At 38.6% G+C, this 22,914-nt stretch overlaps 1 protein-coding gene across 1 annotated transcript; it reads right to left on the bottom strand.

The window, feature by feature from the left end:
* Positions 1-674: 674 nt before the first annotated feature.
* On the bottom strand, positions 675-3,815 carry LOC309820408 (UDP-N-acetylglucosamine--peptide N-acetylglucosaminyltransferase 110 kDa subunit-like; the record flags this gene model as incomplete). The annotated part of the gene is made up of 1 exon (XM_082651139.1): positions 675-3,815. The coding sequence occupies one exon, from the start codon at positions 3,813-3,815 to the stop codon at positions 675-677; it is 3,141 nt and encodes a 1,046-aa protein (XP_082507265.1).
* Positions 3,816-22,914: the final 19,099 nt, after the last annotated feature.

The raw sequence follows: 22,914 nt of genomic DNA, 5'->3' as shown, positions 1-22,914 counted from the left end.
GGAAACGGACCAGGAAAAGAATTTAAGCCATCATCTATAAACCAACAAGGCACTGATAGTTCCAAACATTATGTCAGAAACTAAAATGACTGATACAGGCTCAAGTGGTTTATAAAACCTATAAAAAGACTACACCAGCAAAGTCCCCATTTATCTGTAGAGTTCAGAAACTAAAACAAGGAATATTTTAGCTTAAAACCTTATCTCAAGAGAATCATATACACTTCACATGAATAAAAATACCTGAAACCAAACATTTTTAAAAGCTCCAATACCCCAAATATAAAGAAAAATATTAATCCAGAAGACTCAATCAATCCATGATAATCACAGAACGGCTGGGCAATCTCTATCTCCCTTCCACACTAACCATCCATCCCATGGAAGACCAAGGGAGATCAGACCTTCCAGACTTACCTTCCAGACCTTCCAGACACCTGGCTGCTGCAAAATTCTATGGAGACTCCTTGTGGAACAGCAGTTTCCCATCTCTTGTGTCTCTCCCTATCATGATCATGATCATGCAGGAAGCAAGTCTGGCTGTGCTATTTCTTATCATTGTCTGTCACCCATCTGCAGCATGGTATTGTACAGATAAGGAAAAAGTAGTTCCCTTTCCCCCAGAAGGTTGAGGCTCAGGTACAGGGTAATTCTCCTGTGCACACAGTCCTTATTTAGGCCGACTCAGTGACTTCAACAGGCTTAATCATGTGATCAGGTTTGTTGCCAGCTGCGTAATGCTCCCACATCTGTAGATAGAGCCGCTCTAGGTCCACTGTGTATTGTTTGGTGTTGAACAGAGGGCTAGATGTTCTCTGCTTCCAGACTTTGCCACGAAGTTTCTTCAGGTATTCTAGATCAGTTCCCAGTTTCACAGCTATGTCTTCATATTCTTGTCTATTTTGAGCAATAAGCTCAAGACAGCCTAAACAAGTGAGCTGGGAAGCTGCAACTCGGGAAGCAAGAGTCTCTCCTGGCATAGTCACCATGGGTGTCCCTGACCAAAGGACATCCATCCCTGTGGTGTGTCCATTACAGAGTGGAGTGTCCAAGCAGACATCAGCCAGCTGGCCTCTCCGAACATGTTCCTCTTTAGGAGCAACAGGTGAAAAAATGATACGGTTCTGGGGAAGGCCCATGTTTTGTGCATACTGTTGAATATTAGGTTCTCCTACTGCTGGAAAACGCAACAGCCACAGTACACTATTGGGAACACGCTTCAGAATATTTGCCCACATCTGCAAAGTAGATGGGTCAATTTTATATAACTGATTAAAGTTACAGTACACAATGGCATCTTCCGGTAACCCGTACTGAGAACGTGTGGTTACAATAATGGTACGGGGAACCTCCTCCCCAGTGGCAGCCTTAATGTTGATCTGGCTAGTTGCCAGTCCATTGCTAAGACTGAATCCATTAATTGTTATCTGAATTTGTCCTCTGTTAATCATTTCAATAACTGCCTCTGCAATAGTATTCATAGGAATGACAGGCATATTAAGAGCTGTATTACTGCTGTCTGCATTGTCTCCTCCATCAGGACATTTCATCTTGACAATCTGCACATCTGGGAGACTATCAAGAAATGCTTTGAGGTGGATGCCATTCAGCACAATCCGATTGTCATAAATGTGCCCATTGGACTGAAAATCGATGACTGCTTTCTTCTTCAGGTGAGGGAACATATTAGCATGATCACCAATAAAGAAAGTATGGGGCATATAAGCCAGTTTCTCAGAATACTGCTCAGCAACTTCAGCAGGTGAAGTTTCCTGATCTGTGATGATATAATCCATGAAAAGCACGCCACTGGTCCCAGGGTAGCCCAGCCACATTGCCTGAATAGGAGCTGGCCTGAGAGCAAAGAGTTCATTTCGAGCACCCCTGGTATAACCATTCATATTTACAAGGATGTGTATACCATCTTGATGGATGCGATCAGCTGCTTTCCCATTGCATGGAATCTGAGAAAGATCAATGAAATGATGGGCTTCTGCCATCACCTTCGCTCGGAAGTTTGTGCCATCATCTGGGCTCAGGGCATAACAGAATACCTCAAATTTATCAGGATTGTGCATGCCTGGAATAGACTGCATAAGATGAGAAGTAGGATGATTCCCAAAGTCAGAACTCACGTATCCTACACGCAGTCGACCATCACTGAGCTTCAAGTCTTTTGGATGTTCGTACGGTGGTTTATGAAGGACATCGATCTCATCCAAGCAGAGGTTCCCGTGGCTCTCAGCAATAGCCTTCCTGAAGCCATGAGAAAGAGGATAGAGCATACTATGATGAGGCTGCACAGAAGGCAACCTATTCTTCTCCAGCTGGTCAGCCACAATGCTGACCAACTTCTTCATTCGCTCATCATAGTCTGTCCAATCACAGACAATCTGCAGGCAATGAGCCAAATCACAATAAGCGTCAGGAAAATCAGGTTCAAGCTTCAGAGCAGTGCGATAAGAAGCAATTGCTTCTGGAATATTCCCTGAATGCTTGTGAATGGAAGCCAGATTGCTGTGGGCATCCGCAAGTGCAGGGTTAATCTGAATGGCACGAGTATAACACTGCAAGGCTCCCTGAACATCCTGCATCTCCTTTAGAGTGTTTCCCATGTTACAGTAGGCATCAGCAAAGGTAGGACTGATTCGAACAGCCTCCTTATAATGCATCAGAGCTTCCTGCAGTTTTCCCTGCTGCTGCAATACACTTGCTAAATTTGAATGGGCAACAGCAAACTCTGGGAAGACTTCTAATGCTTTACAATACAAGCGAACTGCCTCTTCAATGTTCCCCTGGTCTCCTTTGATATTGGCTAGGTTACTCAGAGAGTCTGCATGGGTGGGACACAGCCGCAGAGCTGTATTATAACAATCTTCTGCTTCGGCAACACTGCCCTTCTCTTCCAGAGCGTTGGCTAGGTTGCAGTAAGCATCAGGGAAATGTGGTTGCAATTCAATAGCTCGCCTGTAGGTGTCTATTGCCAGATCTATCAGGCCTTGCTCATAGTATACACAAGCCAGGTTGGCATGTACCACAGCATGATTTGGGCTCAAGCTTAGGGCACAAAGGTAAGCTGCCACAGCTCTGTCAAAAATCCGTGCCTCTTGCAAGACATTTCCTAAATTGATATAAGCATCCAGAAAACTGGGGTCAAGGGTGACAGCCTTTTCAAAGTGATGAATTGCAAGCCAAATCTCCCCTTGTGCATTGAAAACACAGCCAAGATTACTCCAAGCTACTGCAAAGTTCGGTTGCGTCTCCATTGCTTTCAAATAACATGCCTTGGCTCCTTCCAAGCGACCCAGGGCTTTGAGCAGGTTCCCCAGGTCACTGCGAACACAGTACAAATCAGGATTGCACTGAAGAGCAGAGACGTAAGCTTGTACTGCCCCTTCCATGTCGCCTGCTGCTACCAAAGCGGCTGCCAGGTTAATATAACCATCGATGAAATCTGGCTTGAGATGCAGTGCATGCCGGTAATGCTCAATTGCTTCCTGCAACTGCCCTCTTTCCTTGTACACATTCCCCAAATTCGAATAGGCTTCTGCCAGAAGAGGGTTCTGTTTAATTGCCAGAGTACTAAAGTGGGCAGATCTGTCCAGTCTTCGACACTGGAAGTGTAGAGATGAAAGTAATAAAAGTACTCCAGTATTGTCTGGCTCTTGTCTCCACAGCTGCATGCAGTGCTTCTCAGCTGCCTCAAAATCTCCTGCCTGATATTCTCGATGTGCCAACTCAGCTAACCCTTGGAAGGAAAGCATACGTTTCATTGGTTCTGTGCTGTCGGCCACGTTGCCCACAGAAGACGCCATCTGGAGCTTCTGGAGAGAGTGAGAAAAGGGGGTAATTGAGTCCCGCTGCCGCCACTACTGGCAAGAATGTTTCTAGAGGTAGCAAATATGAGGGCACTAGCCGTACCACTGCTTTGGCAGGCTTAAGTGGCGGCGACACTTACAGGCACCGAACCTTAGGAACTCTGGTTGGTCGTCTAACTGTCACGCTCTTGAAATCTTAATTCTTAACCCTGCCCTCTTCCACCATTTTTCTCCTAATCAGGGAATAAAAATTACCTATACACTTGCCTTAGAAGAAATCAAAAGTCAGTAGTCCAAACACTTTTCAAAATTTTGTTTTCTGCCCAGTTGGAAAGGAAATACATGATTGACTTTACTTCATCATTCATATAGTCAATGTGGAAAACATTAGGGCCGTGAATTTCAATACAGTAAGATCAGAAAATTTTAAATTGGCCTTCCCAAACCACTAATAAGTAACCGATGTTGTATATAATGCTAAAATCTTAGAGACTGAGTTTGATATTTTAAAAGTTCTGAAAGGATTAGCTAATTTCTCCTCATCATATTTCTCATGCCTCAAACCTGAGTATTACTTTTTTAAAAATAAATTTATTTATTTTTATTTATTTATTTTTATTTTGGCTGCGTTGGGTCTTCAATGCTGCGTGCAGACTTCCTCCAGTTGCGGCGAGCGGGGGCTACTCTTTGTTGCGGTGCCAGGGCTTCTCATCACAGAAGCTTCTATTGTTGTTCCACAACTCTATGGGTTCCTTTTTAGGTCCTATGAAGAACCCTAGAAATTAATTCATGGAATTATAGGTTTTTGCAAAATTGTCAAAAGTGAGATATTTTCACTTCCATCAGGTAAGACCAGCGTCTCTTTCTTTGCCAATTTTCCTTCTATCATATTCCACTATGTTGGATCATATTGGAATGGCCACAGGCTTTTTTGAAATCTGGCTAAGGAGATTTTCTTTTGTTCTGTGGTACGCGGACCTCTCACTGTTGTGGCCTCTCCCGTTGTGGAGCACAGGCTCTGGACGCACAGGCTCAGCGGCCATGGCTCACGGGCCTAGCCGCTCCGCGGCATGTGGGATCTTCCCGGACCGGGGCACGAACCCGTGTCCCCTGCATCGGCAGGTGGACTCTCAACCACTGCGCCACCAGGGAAGCCCTAAGGAGATGTTTTAAGTGAGGCTATTATGTGATTTTCAGACACCACCATATGTAATTGACTATATACTATCCCATTACAGGAATAACTTCCAGTACTCATACTGACTACTCTACTGACTTAACTAGCACAAGACACAGAAGCATAAGGACAAAAACCACCTTACAATATAGCCATGTCTTGCACTTCACAGCTCTCAAAGCATGTGCGTTTGAAGAAGAAAAAACCAACTGAAAAGTACAAAACCAGAAGCTATTCTGTGGAAAATTATTTCAATCATCAGGCATGTGAAAGATAAGTCAAAGATTCAGTTTTCATCAATGCTTAGTCAAAACGGGAAATTTTCTTCTGTCAAGAATATACTCCAGGGGCTTCCCTGATGGCGCCGTGGTTAAGAAGCCACCTGCCAATGCAGGGGACAAGGGTTCGAGCCCTGGTCCGGGAAGATCCCACATTCCACGGAGCAACTAAGCCGGTGTGCCACAACTACGGAGCCTGCGCTCTAGAGCCCGTGAGCCACGACTACTGAGCCTGCGAGCCACAACTACTGAAGCCTGCGTGCCTAGCGCTCGTGCTCTGCAACGAGAAGCCACGGCAATGAGAAGCCTGTGTACCGCAACAAAGAGTAGCCCCCACTCCCTGCAAGTAGAGAAAGCCTGCGCACAGCAACGAAGACCCAACACAGCCAAAAATAAATAAATAAATAAATAAAAGAATATACCCCATCAACAATGTGTGTAATGGAATGGTGTGAATGAGTATTTTATCAGAATTCCTGTAATGCACAAACCTATAGCAGTACTGAAATCAGTAATGCATTTATAATAGTAAATATTTATGAGGAAGTAATCCATAGAGGTTTTCTCAAAGTTAACAATGAAAATTAATGTGACATTATCAATAATAAATTGTGAAGCTGAAATAAACTTTTCTAAACTATTAATAACTAGAAGCAAATTCTAATCAACCATGTTACAAGAAATCTATGTCTATAAACTACAAAGTTTATTTCTTAAAATTTTATTTCGAAAATACATAAACTGTCGTATGAGGAGGCAGTTAAAGAATATATAGCTAAAAGAGTGGGGGAAAAGTTTTATAGAGACACATCTGGCAGTAGTTAATTTTTAAATGTCATTTTTCTAGATTTTGTGACACCTATAGTATTGATATTTGAAAGCATTTAAAAAATTGTAATTTGAAGATTTGCTACTTCCAGGTAGAATAAAATATTTGGAAGCAAAACAACGTTTCCACTGAGAAAAACAAAAAAAGCCAAATAAAATAGCCAGCATTCAATCAAAAAGTTCTAGACAAACCAAGAGGTAGAATCATATGACTAAAATTCTAAGAACAGATAATACAAAAATATTTATATAAGATATTGTGTATCTTTATCAGGAAAAGTCTTTCTCAAGAAAAGACTTTAAAATCATCAGAATTAATATTATATTTTATTTGTATATTTATATATAGATATTTATATATTTATATAAAGAACTTAAAGATAAAGCCCTAGTTAAGGCAGTGACAATAGTAGCAGTGGGAGTGAAAAGAAATGGTTATATTCAAGCACATTTTGTCAGGAAAAGTCCAAGATCAAATGTCTGACTGCATACATGGGATGGATAGACGGAGTGGGAAAAATCAAAAGTTAACTATAGAGGTTCTAGTGAAGATGGGGTTGCCGTCACCCAACCCAAGGGGTTGTGATCATCCCCAAGGTCTAGGAGACTCAAAGGGAAGGTCATGGTCAGAGGCAAAGTTAATTGGTGGGAAAATAAGACTCCCAGTCTCTCCATCTCCTTATACCAGTTTTTTTTTTTAACATCTTTATTGGAGTATAATTGCTTTACAATGGTGTGTTAGTTTCTGCTTTATAACAAAGTAAATCAGTTATACATATGTCCCCATATCTCTTCCCTCTTGCATCTCTCTCCCTCCCACCCTCCCTATCCCACCCCTCTAGGTGGTCACAAAGCACTGAGCGGATCGCCCTGTGCTATGCGGCTGCTTTCCACTAGCTATCTATTCCTTACACCAGTTTTGTTTTTCTGCTCATATACGTAGCAGCATTTCATTCAAGGGGAATGTCATTGATCTGACTGGTCAAATTAAACAACATAGTTCAAGGCACATTTACAGTGGTTAGTTCCTCCACAATTTAGAAAGTCACATTCACAATTTCCCTCTTCCTACACCGCGGAACACATTGGCCATTCCTCCGAAGTTTCCACTCCACAGAGTGGACCAGAGATGACGTTAGCCCAGAACTGAGAGCTTGGCATGAAATGGTGTCAGCCCCACGTAGAGCTCTGGCATAAGTTATAACCCAACCCAGCTCTACAGAGAGCTCTGCATGGAATCCTGGGAGTAAACTCAGCCATAATAATGGGATTCTGTTTTTCATTTGCTTTTCTTCCTTGCTTAACTTTCCCTGGCCACTCTGACAAACAAACTTTCAGGCATTCCTGGACCACTCACTAACTTTATTCCATTTAATCTCATCCAGATTCCCAAGAAAATTACTAACTATAAGGAGGGAAATTTGGAACATGGTGAGTTTTAGATGCCTGAAATATACAGGTCATTGAATCCAGTTAAGTAGCAAATTATCTGGATCTCAAATATGCCAGTAGAATAGCAGACTAAGCTCAATTTAATGTACTCTTACTGGAGACACATGTAAATTCTGGGTCAATTTTGAAAAAGTTAAAAGCACATAGCTGAGATTAAAAGAAAGAAAGGAACACCTGCATGTTTCAGAAAGTAACAGAGAAATTAAATCCAGAGAAAGAAGAGCGGACTGATGTCTGTGGGTTCCGTTCCTTAGTATAGGCCTTATGTAAATAGGGGCTGGAGCTAGAAATCTAACATTACCTTGAGGCCAGGAATTTAGACTCAGGATGGAACAATATTGAGAAGTTGGTACAGATATCCTACAGAAATTTCATGAGGAACTGCTTAGTCCATTAAGAGGGCCAAGGGAGGTGGTGAGGAAGACTGGTATCTCTTGAAAACCTTCAGGTACGGAAAACATCAACACCTCTGAAAAGTAGGCCTGTCCTTCCCAGCGTTGTGATGGCCAGGTTGTCACTAACCTGTAAGGCCCTGTATGAATCAGAAACTGCAAGGAGAGTAATTCAAAGAAAAACAGATGCAGGATGGGCGTGGCAATAAATCCTAGGACCCTATCAGAAACAAAATTAAAACCACTCTAAAGGGAAATTTTAACAAACCAGAGCAGATATATCCTAACCAGAATAGAATAATAATTCTGAGGAAGTTATCTTAGTTATTTAAGTAATATTCAATGCATTTCCATGGCCAGGCCCTTTTGAAGAATTCTAAAACATATACAAACAATTCGTTTACATCTTATATAGTCCACCATCCAGAGCAAAATTCACTTAAGTACTGTACTGGTGGAAATCGGGCAGCACTATGGAGACAATAAAAAGGTGTTTACCATCAAAAAACGTCAAGGCAAGAAAGATAATGTCTAATTTTTAATTATCCTGTGGTTTATTGAAATCTTTTGGAAACCCAAAATAGAGAAAACCTAGCAGGCAAGGAAGACTTAAATATTTAGAGATTTATCAACTCATCTATAAAAGCTTTATTAATCTCTTCTTTTAATACCATTCCTGAGAGGTATAAATGTGTCCAGTGATAGGGTTGAAGAAGCCTGAGAGAATTCCAATTGTTTACTATTCTTGGTCAGCTATTAAGACCGTTCAGGAGCATCTTGATTTTCATGGCATCATCCAACAAAAAGCAGGATATTTTACAGAAAGTCCTTGTCCACTTTTTGGCTTGCTTTTGTGTTTATGTTTTTGGTTTTCTCACATTGGGCGGTACATTAGGCTACCTATTGCATACTCCCTCATTCATGCATGCATTCATTGAAACAATATTTACTGAGTTGAGATATTTAATTAACACCCAATAAATGATGTTTAGATGAATGAATGCGCTTTTTATCAAAGTAAGTGTAAATACTGAGAAAAATTACAGAATGTATGATCCCAGCCCCACAAAAGCGTATAATTGTGTTGAGGATATAACATATGCTGGTGAAATAACTAATATATCATATTGGACAGTTTCTAAGTTCAAAAATGAGTTTTTATAAATAATCAGAGCCTAAGGATGACAAAGAAGGGACAGTTCATTATGGGTTGAATCTATCAATACATGTACATTTCAGATGAGATTTGAGATTGACCTTAAAGAAAGAAGAGGACTTAGATATATGAACAGAGAACAAAAAAGGCATGGTGATAGCATGTGCATAGATAGTGTGGCCAATATTTATGTTCTTCATTAAAGATAGTCAGAGATAACCCAAATGTAACTGTTCCCATGGGTCCATTCTCAGTATCCAAACAAAACGGCAAATCCTATCTCAGTAAAACTAATGAAAAACACAGTCTTTAATAAAGACATTGTGAAGGAATGGGGGAGAGAAAGGCTTGCGTCCCACACCACACAACAAAACTTATTTAATTATTTGTTTCATTTTCTCCCTCTGAAAATTTCCTCTCCCTCCCTCTGTATGTCTCTCTTCTCCCACATCTGGCCACACTCTACCAGCCACCTTTCCAGATCTTTCCAGAACTCTCCATCCTAGTTTCATTATGCCACAAGTTGAACATCTCACAGGTCTCCAGGATGCATCCTCATCACTTATTCCACAAAGACAAACAAAGGACACTTCTCAGGATCACGTTTCTTGGAAGGAAGAAGTCATGAGGAGTGATTATAAATAATATAAGGTGGAGAGCAGTGACTTAAAATACCATTTTTCCTCTTAGAATGTGAATACAGGGAACTTTGGGAAACTAGAAAATCTAGAAAGGATTCATTGATAATTATTTATTTTCAATGAATAAAATAAAATGTAATCATACGGCTAAACTCTGACAGATTAACTTTTTCAAAAGTTGCTTTCACACACCTTCACTATTGGGATGTTTGATAAACACATCTTTCTTCTTTCTTTGCAGATACTGGCACCAAACTTTCAAACAATAAGAACCTTCCCATAAGTCCCTTTCCAGGCAAGATTAAGGTATAACAATCCAAACAGATTTTTGAAGAAGATAACTGGTTGAAAGCACAGGAAAAGAGCTGGGTTGCTCTTTTTCAACGGTCACATAATGAGTAATGTGGGAATTGGTTTACAAAGTCTCTCTCCATGAGGGGCTAAGGTTAAGATTAGAACTTCTGAGGCCAGAAGAGCAAAATAACTACAACAACACACATATTTTCAAGAGCCGCCCTTTGGATGTGAGGGATTGATTTTTCCCACTCTTTTTTCAGCAGCCCACCTGGTGTCTTTAGTAAATGACATAAGAGAATACAGTGTGGCCAAGAAGGCTTAGATTTCCTTAGTCCCAAGTCAGATATTCTCAAGTGACTGTCCACTCAAATTAAAAAGAGAGATTTACAAGAGGAAACTGGATACAACTGAGTGTACTTTTATTTCAGCCCTTTACCTGAATGTTTTGTTTTGTTTTCAGTTCTCCACTGAAGTTGCCTACATTAATATATTTTTAAGAACATTTCCTTAAGTTGAAGTATTCATTCAGTATATTCATTTACTATAATTGAGAACAGCCAAATGACTTAGGCAAATTCATTTCTGTACTGCCACAGCAGCGTATTGTGAACTAAATGACACCTGGCAGTTGTTTACTCAGATACTAACTCAGTTAGAAGGCAGAACAAGGATACCTACCCATTCAGGGAAGGAAAGGTCACTTAGCCTCTGTAGCTGTCTTAGGTCTCTTATCATCACAGTAACAAATTGAAGACTAAAAACCATACGATCATCTCAATAGATGCAGAAAAAGCTTTTGAAAAAATTCAATATCCATTCATGGTAAAAACTCTCCAGAAAGTGGGCACAGAGGGAACATACCTCAACATAATAAAGGCCATATATGACAAGCCCATAGCTAACATACTCAATGGTGAAAAGCTGAAAGCATTTCCCCTAAGATCAGGAACAAGACAAGGATGCCCACTCTCACCACTTTTATTGAACAGAGTTTTGGAAGTCCTAGCCACAGCAATCAGACAAGAAAAAATAAATAAATAAAAGGACTCCAAAATGGAGAGGAAAAAGTAAAACTGTCACTGTTTGCAGATGGCATGATACATAGAAAATCTGAAAGACACCATCAAAAACCTATTCGAGCTCAAACATGAACTTGGTAAATTTGCAGGATACAATAGATTTCTATATATAAATTTTGTATTTCTATACACTCACAGTGAACTATCAGAAAGAGAAATTAAGGAAACAATCCCATTTACAATCGCATAAAAAAGAATAAAATACATAAGAATAAACCTGCCTAAGGAGGTAAAAGACCTGTACCCAGGAAACTATATGATACTCATAAAAGAAATGAAAGATGACACAAACAGCTGGAAAGATATACCATGGTCACGGATTGGAAGAATTAATATTGTTAAAATGACCATCATACCCAAGCAAATCTACGGATTCAATGCAGTCTGTATCAACATATCAAGGGCATTTTCCACAGACCTAGAACAAATAATTTTAAAGTTTGTATGGAAACACAAAAGATCCTGAATAGCTAAAACAGTCTTGAGAAAGAAGAACACAACTGGAGGAATCATGCTCCCTGGCTTCAGACTGTGCTACAAACCTACAGTAATCAAAACAGTATGGTACCGGCACAAAAACGTCCATCACTGGAACAGAATAGAGAGCCCAGAAAGAAACCCATGCACTTATGGTCAATCAATCTATGACAAAGGAGGCAAGAATATGCAATGGAGAAAAGTCTGGGCTTCCTTAGGGATGGTTTCATCAATTAATTTCTTAAATGGACCATACTTTTCCATGTCTTTGTATACCTTGTGAGTTTCTTGGTTGAACATTTGGCTTTCAAATATTATAATGTGGTGTCTATGGAAATCAGATTCTCCCACTTTCCCAGGGTCTTCTGGGCTTTTGATTGTTGAAGGCTGTAGTAGTCTGTTTGTTTAGGAACCTTTCCAAACTAGTTTTGCAATGACTGTACTCCTTATCGTATGTAGGCACTGAAGTCTCTGTTCCTTTAGTTCATGTTTAGCTAATGTTTTGACAGAGATGTCCTTGAATTCCTGCACCTAAGACAAACAAAAACAAATATACACAAGCACATCCACATGCACACTCAAAACCACACACCTCTCCCCATTGTGCAGATTGCTGGATCACTCCTTCAACATTTAGCTGACCTGCACTGAGGTCAGGGCTCAGCCCATGGTAAAAGCTTAGAGACTCCTCTGGCGTTTTCAGAACGTGCATCTGATCTTGAGTATGCATGTGGCTTTCTTAATTTCTCTGGACACATGTGTACTTTTTGTATGTTCTAAGTTCCCAAAGAATCTCCCCCAACTTTTGCTCCTGCATCTTATGTGTCTATTGTATTTCAATGCAGAGTCTTCTGCCCCAGCCATCTGTGCTTTGTTAGTTCACCTTGCACTTTTCTTGAGCAATGACCACTGCTTTTCCAGACTGTGTTCCAGGTTAGCTAAGACAGAGATAAGCATCTTGTGTCAGTCCTTCAGGTAGCTCCCAGACAGGTTAGAACAGATACACATAATAATCCGAGAGTATGGTCTCTTCTGCTCCCTCCTGAAGCAGGATTGAGGGTCCCATACTAGGAATGGTCTGCTGCTACTTTAAGACTATCACTGCATTAAGACCCCACCACTTTAAGACCATCACTACACTAACAGTAGATGGGGCAAGGGCAAGTAAAAATGCCACAAAGCTTTCCTGCCATTTTCAAATTGCCTCTTCCCGGGTTCAGTATGTGTTTGGTTGCTGTAAATCTTTGCCTGATTTCAGGACTAAGAGAAACTCAAGGAACGCCACAACAAGAAACAGTATAATCAAACTCTCAGATGCCGAAAGACAGAGAAAGAATCTTTACTCCCAAAGGAGAAAGAAAAAACAAATTTGTTACAAAGCAGGGATCCTCAAAAAGATTCATAGCTAATTTCCTCTCTGAAACCATGGAGGCAAGAGGCCAGACATATTTAAAGTGCTGAAAGAAAAAAACTGTCCACCAAGAATTCTATATTTGGCCAAACTGGTTTCAAAACTTAGGGAGAAATTAACACATTCCCAGATGAACAAAGGCTGTGGGCGTTTGTTTTACAACTTCCTAACACTGCCCTATGACAAATGCTAAATTGAACCTTCAGGTTGAAATGAAAGGACACTAGACAGCAACTCGAAGCTGTATAAAGAAATAGAAATCTCCAGTAAAGATAAACACATGGGCAGATACTATAGCCAGTATTGTGCTACTGGCTTGTAACTCTACTTTGTATTTCTTACATGATTGAAAAAACAAATGCATAAAATAATCATAAATCCATGTTATTGGGCTCACAAAATATAAAGGTGTAATTTGTGACAACAATAATGTAAGGAGGAGGAATGGAACTGTAGAGGAACAGAGTTTCTGTGTGCTATTGAAGTTGGTTTCAATTCAAATGATATTGGTTGAACTTTAGAAGGGTGAATGTAATCTTCTTGATAACCACAAAGAAAATATCAATAGACTATATGCAAAAAGAAATGAAAAAGGAATCAAGAGTTCACTACAAGAAAATCGGCTAAGCACAGAAGAAGTCAGTAATGGAGTAAATGAAGGGCAAAAAATGCATAAGACATACAGAAAACAACCAGGAAACAGACAGAATTAAGTTCTTCCTCATCAGTAATTTTTGAAAAAGTGGATTAAGCTCTCCAATAAAAAGATAAATATTGGCAGAATGGACTTTAAAAACATCCATAATCCAAGTATATGCTGTCCGCACAAAACTCACTTGATTTCAAGAGACACAAGTTGGTTGAAAGTTAAAGCACAGAATAAAATATCCCATGCAAATAGTAACAAAAAGAAAGAAAGAGAGAGAGAGAGAAAAAGGAAGGAAGGAAGGAAGGAAGGAAGGAAGGAAGGAAGGAAGGAGGGAAGGAAGATCTGGGATGGCTACGTTAATATCACACAAAATAAACTTTAAATCAAAAACTATCACAAGAGGAAAAGGAGGCCACTATATGTTGATAACAAGTTCAATCTATCAAGAAGATGTAACAACTATAAACATATATGTACCAAACATCCCCCAAATATGTGATGCAGACATCGACAGAATTGAAGGAAGAAATAGATAGTTCTACAATTATAGTTGGAGATCAATACCTTGCTTTCAATAATGGATAACACATCTAGACAGAAGATCGGTAGAGAGGTAGGGGGACTGAATAACACATTTAACCAACTAAACCTAACAGCCATATATAGATCACTCCACTCAACAACAGCAGAATACACATTTTTCTCAAGTACACATGGAACATTCTCCAGGAAAGACCATATGTTATGCCACAATACAAGTACCAATACATTTTTAAGAAACTGAAATCATACAAAGTATCTTCTTTAGCCACAGTGAAATGAAGGTAGAAATCAATAACAGAACCATTGGTAGCCATTTCCCATCATGCCTGCCACACATGATATAAAGCAATGAAGGGAAAAACATACTTGACCATTTAGAAAAGTGGGAAAGAGGACATACCATTGACACAGAGTGTGTGCTGTTTCCCGTTGTCAGGGATAGAAATAAATTAGCATCATTTATTCATTAGTGTGTTAATTTCTTGGTCAATCATTGCGCAGCCAGTGTTTCTGCCTGATGGGAAGATTTCCTATACTCAGTGTTGAGTGGAGACAACCTTGAAAGGGACATTTAAAAGGATTATACTGTGATGGGCCTAGCAGTACCCTTCCTCCTATGCCAGTATTTAGGCTGGGGTATTTCCATGCAGTGTGTACAATCGTAGGCCCCAGGTCACCAGAATTTAGTTGGATTCGTTTTGTTAACACATTCCCTCAGTACTTTGTCTTTTATTTCACTGTTGCATTTACTTCATTCTTTATTATCACTGCGAAACAACTGTTTCCTGTTCAGATGCCAAAAAGTGGGTATCAATACCTCCTGAGTTTTACACATCACAGATCTGTTTTACATATCAGAGACAGAGACAGCAACTATTTCCAATGACTTTGAGACATGCTTTGAACATGTGATTAACATGTGGAGTGTTGAAATGTGTGTCGAGTTCATTATACTTGCTCTAAAAGGTTTCAAACTGCAAAGATTTAAAAATTTTTATCTTTGAATAGTTTTCCTGTGCTGTCTCTTTGTGTCAGACTGTTAATGTGCAGTCTGACACCTTCAAATAATGTGGCTTTGTAACCAATTATTTACATGTTTTATCCACAGAGAATCTTTTTTTTTTCAATAAATTTATTTATTTTGGCTGTGTTGGGTCTTTGTTGCTGCACATGGGCTTTCTCTAGTTGGGGCGAGTGGGGGCTACTCTACATTGTGGTGTGCGGGCTCCTCATTGCTGTGGCTTCTCTCGTTGCGGAGCACGGGCTCTAGGCACTGGGGTTTCAGTAGTTGTGGCACGCGGGCTTCAGTAGTTGTGGCTCATTGGCCCTAGAGCACAAGCTCAGTAGTTCTGGCGCACGGGCTTAGTTGCTCCGCGGCATGTGGGATCTTCCCAGACCAGGGCCCGAACCCATGTCCCCTGCACTGGCAGGAGGATTCCCAACCACTGTGCCACCAGGGAAGTCCCCACACAGAGAATCTTAAGGTCAAAATATACAACTCGATTAACTACACTTCCTCCTGTTCACATTTCCCTCATCTTTTCTTCATCTTCTGTCTATGTTTCCTTGGCCCTGTTTATATTAAGTGCTTTTGCCATTATATTTGATTGTCTGTATTCCGGTGAGTTACCACAATGCTTTATGAGACATGGTAGGATATAAATGCATTTAAGTTTTATATATATATATATATATATATATATATTATATATATATATATGTATTTTGCTTGAGTGCAGTGTTTTTTGTTTTCTGTACTGAATTCATTAGCATGGGTCGGTATAAAACTTAGCATAGGTCAATATGTAATTTGTAAACTAATAAGGTCTTAAAAGTGAGGAATTAAGTCTTTTAAATTTAATTATTTATTGTAAAGAGCAGAATAGCATACATAAACAGGTGCCTAAGGAAAATTTGTATTCTAATATGGAACTCTCATAAACACCTATTTTTTTTTCTTTTAATGGTATGATAGTAGGCCATTTGATTATTTCTATTTTTATGGCTTTAACTTTAGAACAATGAAATATTTGTAAATTTTAAAAAGTATTTTTCTTTATTTGATGCGGCTAGGATACTGGAGAAATGAAAGGTCAAACACCTATTGAGGAATCCATACTTGTCTATATATTGTGTACTTTTATTTCAATAACTGATTTAAAATTCCTAAAAGGATGCTATAATAAGTTATTACGCCATTTTACAGACTGAATTAAGTGAATTTCAGGGAGGTATGAAACTTGCCTAAGGCTATCCAGCTGCCAAGCGGTAGGAGTGAGAATTAAATCCGGGTATACCTATCGCCAAAGTTTCTGCTCATCTCCTTACATCATCCACTTTTAATAGCCAATGCTTTCCTGCTTACAAATATGACTGAGGTTTCCAGACAGTCAACATTCCTTTGTAATCAGATAGAAAAATTACTGTTGATTCTCTAAAGACATATTCCTTTTCCATTAAGTGACTTTAGTTGTTCAAATGATACTTCCAGACAGTAGTAATCATACAGTTGGGGACTAAGAACAGAACTCAGGGATGTGTCTAGCAGTCAGTAAAGACCAACTGGCCTCACTGATGATATTTACGGTCATTTCCTCTAGACTAACATAATCTTATTAATAAGACCCTAATAATTCACAGTAGTGCCCTTGCCTGATTGTTTGTTCTTCTCCCTCTATCACTCTCTCTTTCCCCATATTATTATTATTTTTGGCAATTTTTGGTGAATTAAATTCAGGGATTAGTATTCAGGAGTACTAGTCACAAAAGCAGAGAATCTTAGCTCACACCAAAGGAAGAAAATAGAGAAAAAGTATAAATTATATGAATACACACACATACACACATGTGCCAACTATATGCTGCACTTCTCCAAAATCTATTCAGTATCTGCACATTTACCGTATATTAGCAGTAAGACCAGAAATGAGCGTAACGCTCTGTTTACAAGCCACAGAAAACAGACCCAAATATGGAAATTACTAGCAATGAGAATGGGGAAGAAAGACTACAACAAGGAATGTAGATGATATTTTTGTTTCCTAGCTATGATGCCAAATATTGAACTTTCAACTTGAGACAAGGAGGCCATAAAAAGTTGTATTCGTTTCCTAGAGCTGCCATGACAAAGTACCAGAGACTGAGGAGGTTAAACAACAGAAATTTACTCACTCACAGGTCTAGAGGCTAGAAATCTGACATAAGGTGTCAGCAGGATTGATTTCTTCTCAAGTATCTCTTCTGGGTTTGTAGATGCCATGTTTTCCTTTTGTCTTCACATGGTCTTCTCTCTGTGCATGTCTGTGTCCTAATATTTTCTTTTTATAAGGACACCAGTCATATTGGATTAAAGCCCACCCATTTGACCTCAGTTACCTATTTAAGGGCCTTATCTCCAAATACAGTCATATTACGAGGTATTGGGGGTTAAGACTTCCACATATTAACTTGAGCAGGACACAATTCAGCTGATAACAGAAGATAAGAGTAATTTAAGCAAGTAAGTAACCATTGTTTACAGTGAGTTGCTTAAGGATATGAATTTACTCAAGAAGAACAAGAAGAAATTACATAACACTGTACGTTATACAAAGATATTAAATTAATCATCATAACATTATAACATTTAATGTTATAAATTAGACTAAGCAAGATGAAGCAACTTATCCAGAATTGTATAGTTGGTACTTTCCAGAATTTAAACCAGGTATTTTCCCACTTCCTTTCTACGTTATATATTCATTTCATTATTTGAAATGAATTTTGAGTCTTCATTTTGCTTAGTTTCTGAAGTTATATGGGGATAAAATGGAGTTGGATATTTTCAGTGACATTCACACATGGGGAAGGAAATTGAGTCCAGAAGCTTCAGCAATGTTTCCATGGAGAACACTAACAACAGAACCAGAAACACCGTTATCCTTTTGGTTCAGTGATCTTTCCTGAAGCACTACAAGAATCAATTTTAAGAAGCCCAGTGTTTTCCAAACTTTCACCAATGGGCTCTGTAGGGTCCTCTAACAGTATCTAAGAGACTAACTAGTTTCTCATCCCAAGCCACTTAAGACAAGGAGTTCTGACTGTTCTCTGTGAGGAAATCAAGTGACAATCATAGCTGGTGATTTAGGATAGTTTCTTCAGGGCCCAGGCAAAACCTAATACACAGTAATAATCATTGTTAACTGCATCTTTGACAAGGATTAATCAGGTATCAAAGAGGTCTATAAATTGGGAGAAGTTATGATCAAAGGGAAACATAGACCACAGATATTTAATTAATTCTCAATTTTTTATGAGTTTAACTTTGGTTAACCTAATTTTCCTTCTTCTAGACAATTTCCAATTCGTCTCCACAAAGAGACCAGAATAATCACCTTCCAATACAAGATTTATTGTGTTGCTTTAATTTAAAGCATACAGTGACTTCTACATTCACTCCACCAAGTTTTGCCAGGAGAGAAAAGGAGACGTGATATTTTGTCTTGAATTAGATATGCCACCATACTTGACTTAGCTCATCCTACTGGAAGCACTTTGAGGGCAGATTCTACAGTCTTGTCTTACATCCTCTACGGAATCAAGCCAAGGGAATCACACACAGTTACAGCTGGAAAAACATTTGTTCTGGGTTAATACTTTTAGCCTTTACCACCAAGACTTTATCACCAAGACCTATCTTTACAGTCTCGAAATAGGAGACCTTCTTGCCTTCCCTTTTCACATTGACTAGGAAGGTAAAGGGAAGAACTGAGAAGTATCCAAAGTCAGCTAGCAGCCAGCACAGATAAATCATCGGTGGAGATAGTGTTTCTTTCAAAAGATATAAACATAAGAGGAAGTCCTAGTGTTTGAAACAACTGTGCATAATAAAATTCCATGAAAACCTAGAAATCCAGATGCAGATCAGTAACATATTGGTTAAATAAGCTGTTATGTTCATGCAGTGGACAAGTGTACATACATTAAGAAGAACGAGATACTCTTTTCTATGAGATTCTCTTTTCACTGAACTCATCAGTGCTGCAAACACAATGTTACATAATACTTTTTCTTTAACATTATATCAGGCATCCTCATCTGGTCCTGCATTTATTGCCAGTGTTACTAAAGTCTATCACTTACCTCTTTCTCTTTTAGACACATAATTTCTTCTTATTTTGGAAGCATTCATCAATCCCTATTTTACTCTTTCTTTTAAATTACAAATGAATATTGAATTTTACAAAATATCTTTTGGGGGATATTTCAAGTGATTGTATACTTTTGCTCTCCTTTGACCTTGTTATATGGTAAATTATATTTTGTTATTTTACATTACGCTATTTATTATATATTGTATTGTTTATTAATGACACTTATTATATTATAATTACATTATTTTTAAGGTAGCATTTTGTTTTAGATAGACAAAACAACCAGTGGAATAGGAAGCATCTTAAAATTAGATGCAAGAGCATAAGGGAATTGAGATTAAAATAAAATTCACGTTTTGGATCAGCAGCAAAAATTATTCAACAAAAGTGGGAAAATATGGCTATCATAGAATTACTAAATTCTAGATACAGCAACTAGTTAAAGGTTAAAAAATAATGAAAGTGTAAAAGTATCAGAAACCTGGGAGACTTGAAATAAATTATTCATGGGGAATACCTTTCTAAGATACAACGAAAAAAAGGATACATTTAATTATATAAGAATTAAAATTTTCCTCATGGCAAAATGCACTACAAAGGTCAGAAAACAAGCAAAAGAAATTGGGAAATATATTTAGAAATGGATATGCCTTCTTTACAACTTTTGAGAGAAGCACATGTTTCTTTTTCCTTTAACCTGTTATGTGGGTATTAATCTATAATGTAAGTGCATGGTTCCTTTCCTTTCATCTGTAATGTGAGTGTCAACATGGGGCACTGTTTCCAAGCACAGACTTTGGATGTTCCTGTACTGGTCCCGTCACTGACCATCCACAAAAACTTACAAATGTTGCTTTACTTTCCTGGGGGTTAGAGTCTTAGCTAAGAAATGGAAGCAAAATAGAACTTTCCCCCAGGGATGATATAGAAGGTTTAAAGGAGTAAATATGTAAGTGACTTAGCACAGTGCCTAGTACAAGAGAGATCAATGTAAGTACTTACCAAGTTTTTAAAGAGACAGATGAAAGAAATAAAATGTGGTGATTTCAATCTATTGATATATATTCTTGACATTAAACTACATTGGATGACCTAACTTGCTCGTGCTTTTTCTTACTCTAGTGAACTTGGGTAGCTAATATCATAGTTTAAAAGTTTTCCTTTTATATTTACAAGTAAATTTGACCTGTAAATTTCTTTTTCCTTACAGTCCTCATCTATTTTCAGTATTAGGATTATATAGACTTCATAAGATGAATAAAGGAGCATTCTTCCTTTGCTACTCCCTAGAAGTTTTTCTTTGTTAATATTGATGTTATCTGTTTAACAGAAGTTTGATAGAATTCACCTCCCAAATGATCTGGCCGGGTCTGGTATTTTCTTGGTGAAAGCTTGTGAACTATTGACTTAATTCCTTTACTGGTGCAAGAACTCCAGCTACAAATTTCCTCTTGTGTCAGTTTTGGTAAACTTTAGGAGCTAGGAAATTGTCCTTTACAGAAATGTTCAAATTTACTGGCATTTCATATATTCTCTGTTTGTACTCTCTGCTATAACATTGTCCTGATTCTTTCCGTATATTGTTTACTTACGTTTTTGTTTTGCTTAATCAAAGTTTGTTTTTTTAAAGCTTTTCAAAGAATATTCTTTTGACTTACTAAATCACCTCAATTTTACACTTTTTTCTGTTTTATTAAGTTCTGCTCATATCTTTATTGCCTATTTTTCTATGTTCTCAGGGTTTATTGTTTTACTCTTCTGATGTCAATTAAAACACTTGGTTATTAATTTTAATAAATCTTTTTACTTATAAATAGTTGAACTTTTTGAAGATTCCAGCTTAGTTGTACGTATCTAAGGGTCAGCTCCTCCTCATAGTTGCTGGCCTAAGGCTTAGTTCACCCTATAGCCATGTATATATTGACATTTTTTCCCCTCGACTTTCTGTGTTTTGCTACTTCTCACTTCTCTTTGCAGAGAAGCCCTTTGAAATACCCTTAACTTATTTTACAGCCAATAAGTCTTTAAAATACTGTGTATTTTTTAAGATAAATCAACTTATATAATTAGGCAGGAAATCTGATCTGCCATATTTTTAAAAACAGCATAATTTCATTCTTCTCCACGATTAATCTGCTGTATTACACGACCTTCGAGTTTTTAGCTTTATCAATGACATGTACTTTAAAAATGTTTGAAAGATCCTACCCAGTCTTTTAAAACATCCTTGCTCCTTGTTTCAGTTCTAGTTTTATGTATATTTTCTGCCTGGCACCTGATTATTCCAACATCTGATGGATGGCCTTGCGAATCTAATTCTGCTATTGATTGTTTTTGCTGATTCTCTCCACTTGTAGCTGATTTCTTCATTATTGTGTAAATTTAGATCATGAGCTCACGTTTAGCTAAACTTTATCTGTGGGAACGCTATAGGCCTGTGTTGAAGGTCTACCTCTCCAGAAAGGGTTTAGTTTTGTGTTTGGAATACCACCGATTTGGGAGCATTGTAAGTTAATTTCTTAGCTTCTGTTTGCAAGACCGCAAATAAATTTGCAACCCAAACACTGTGAACACAGATCTGAGGTTCAGAATTCTCAAGATTTCCTACCTGTTTCCTACCCAGAGCAGAGGCCAAGAGAATTTGCTCTTAGTCTCCCTTTGCCAGCAGATATGTTTTTCTCCTGGCACACCCTTTCATTAAACGTGAAGCCTGGGATAGATAGCTTTAGTTCTAACTTCCCATCTAGTAGGGATGGAGTCTTACCTCCTGCCTCCCATGTGGTCATGGCCATTTAAAAACAAGTCTCTATACCAGGTGTGTCATTCAACTACGGCCTGTATTCCAAATCCAGACAGCTGCCTATTTTTTATGGCCTATGAGCTATGAATAATTTTCACGTTTTAACTGGTAACATTTTAAATGGTTACCTAAGTACCTAAATAATATCCTCAATTTTGCCTCTTTGGTCTACAAAGCCTAAAATATTTGCCATTTGGCTCCATAAAAACAGGATTTCCAGCTTCTGTTCTAAGCTATCAAGATCTTCAATCCACTCTTAATAGAGCTATAACTCTCACACATGGACCACCCTTCCTTCATGGGTTCTGGACATTTCGACTGCACACTTCCAAAATCAACCACGCACTTAAAAATAAGTTGTGTACATTTAACCTAGCATACCTAACCCTTTTCTTTTAGGAGAGTTTTTCAAGTAATCTTGCCCACCGTATTCTTCAGAACTTCATTAATAATGGCAAAAAACTGGGCTTACCTGGTGGCGCAGTGGTTGAGAGTCCGCCTGCCGATGCAGGGGACACGGGTTCGTGCCCCGGTCCGGGAAGGTCCCACATGCCGTGGAGCGGCTGGGCCCGTGAGCCATGGCCGCTGAGCCTGTGCGTCCGGAGCCTGTGCTCCGCAACGGGAGAGGCCACAACAGTGAGGCCTCCGTACCAAAACAAACAAACAAACAAAAAACAAAAAAAGGCAAAAAATTAAACCAACTTAACATTCAACAAAAATGGGAAATGTTCACAACAATTATAGAAGCACATACAGTAGAAAACTATAAACTGTTACTGAAAGA

The sequence above is a fragment of the Grampus griseus genome (genome assembly GCF_964374135.1).
Source record: "Grampus griseus genome assembly, chromosome: 3".
Taxonomy (NCBI): Eukaryota; Metazoa; Chordata; class Mammalia; order Artiodactyla; family Delphinidae; genus Grampus; species Grampus griseus.
The sequence above is the reverse complement of the archived record's forward strand: the minus strand, read 5'-3'. Positions and strand labels throughout refer to the sequence as shown.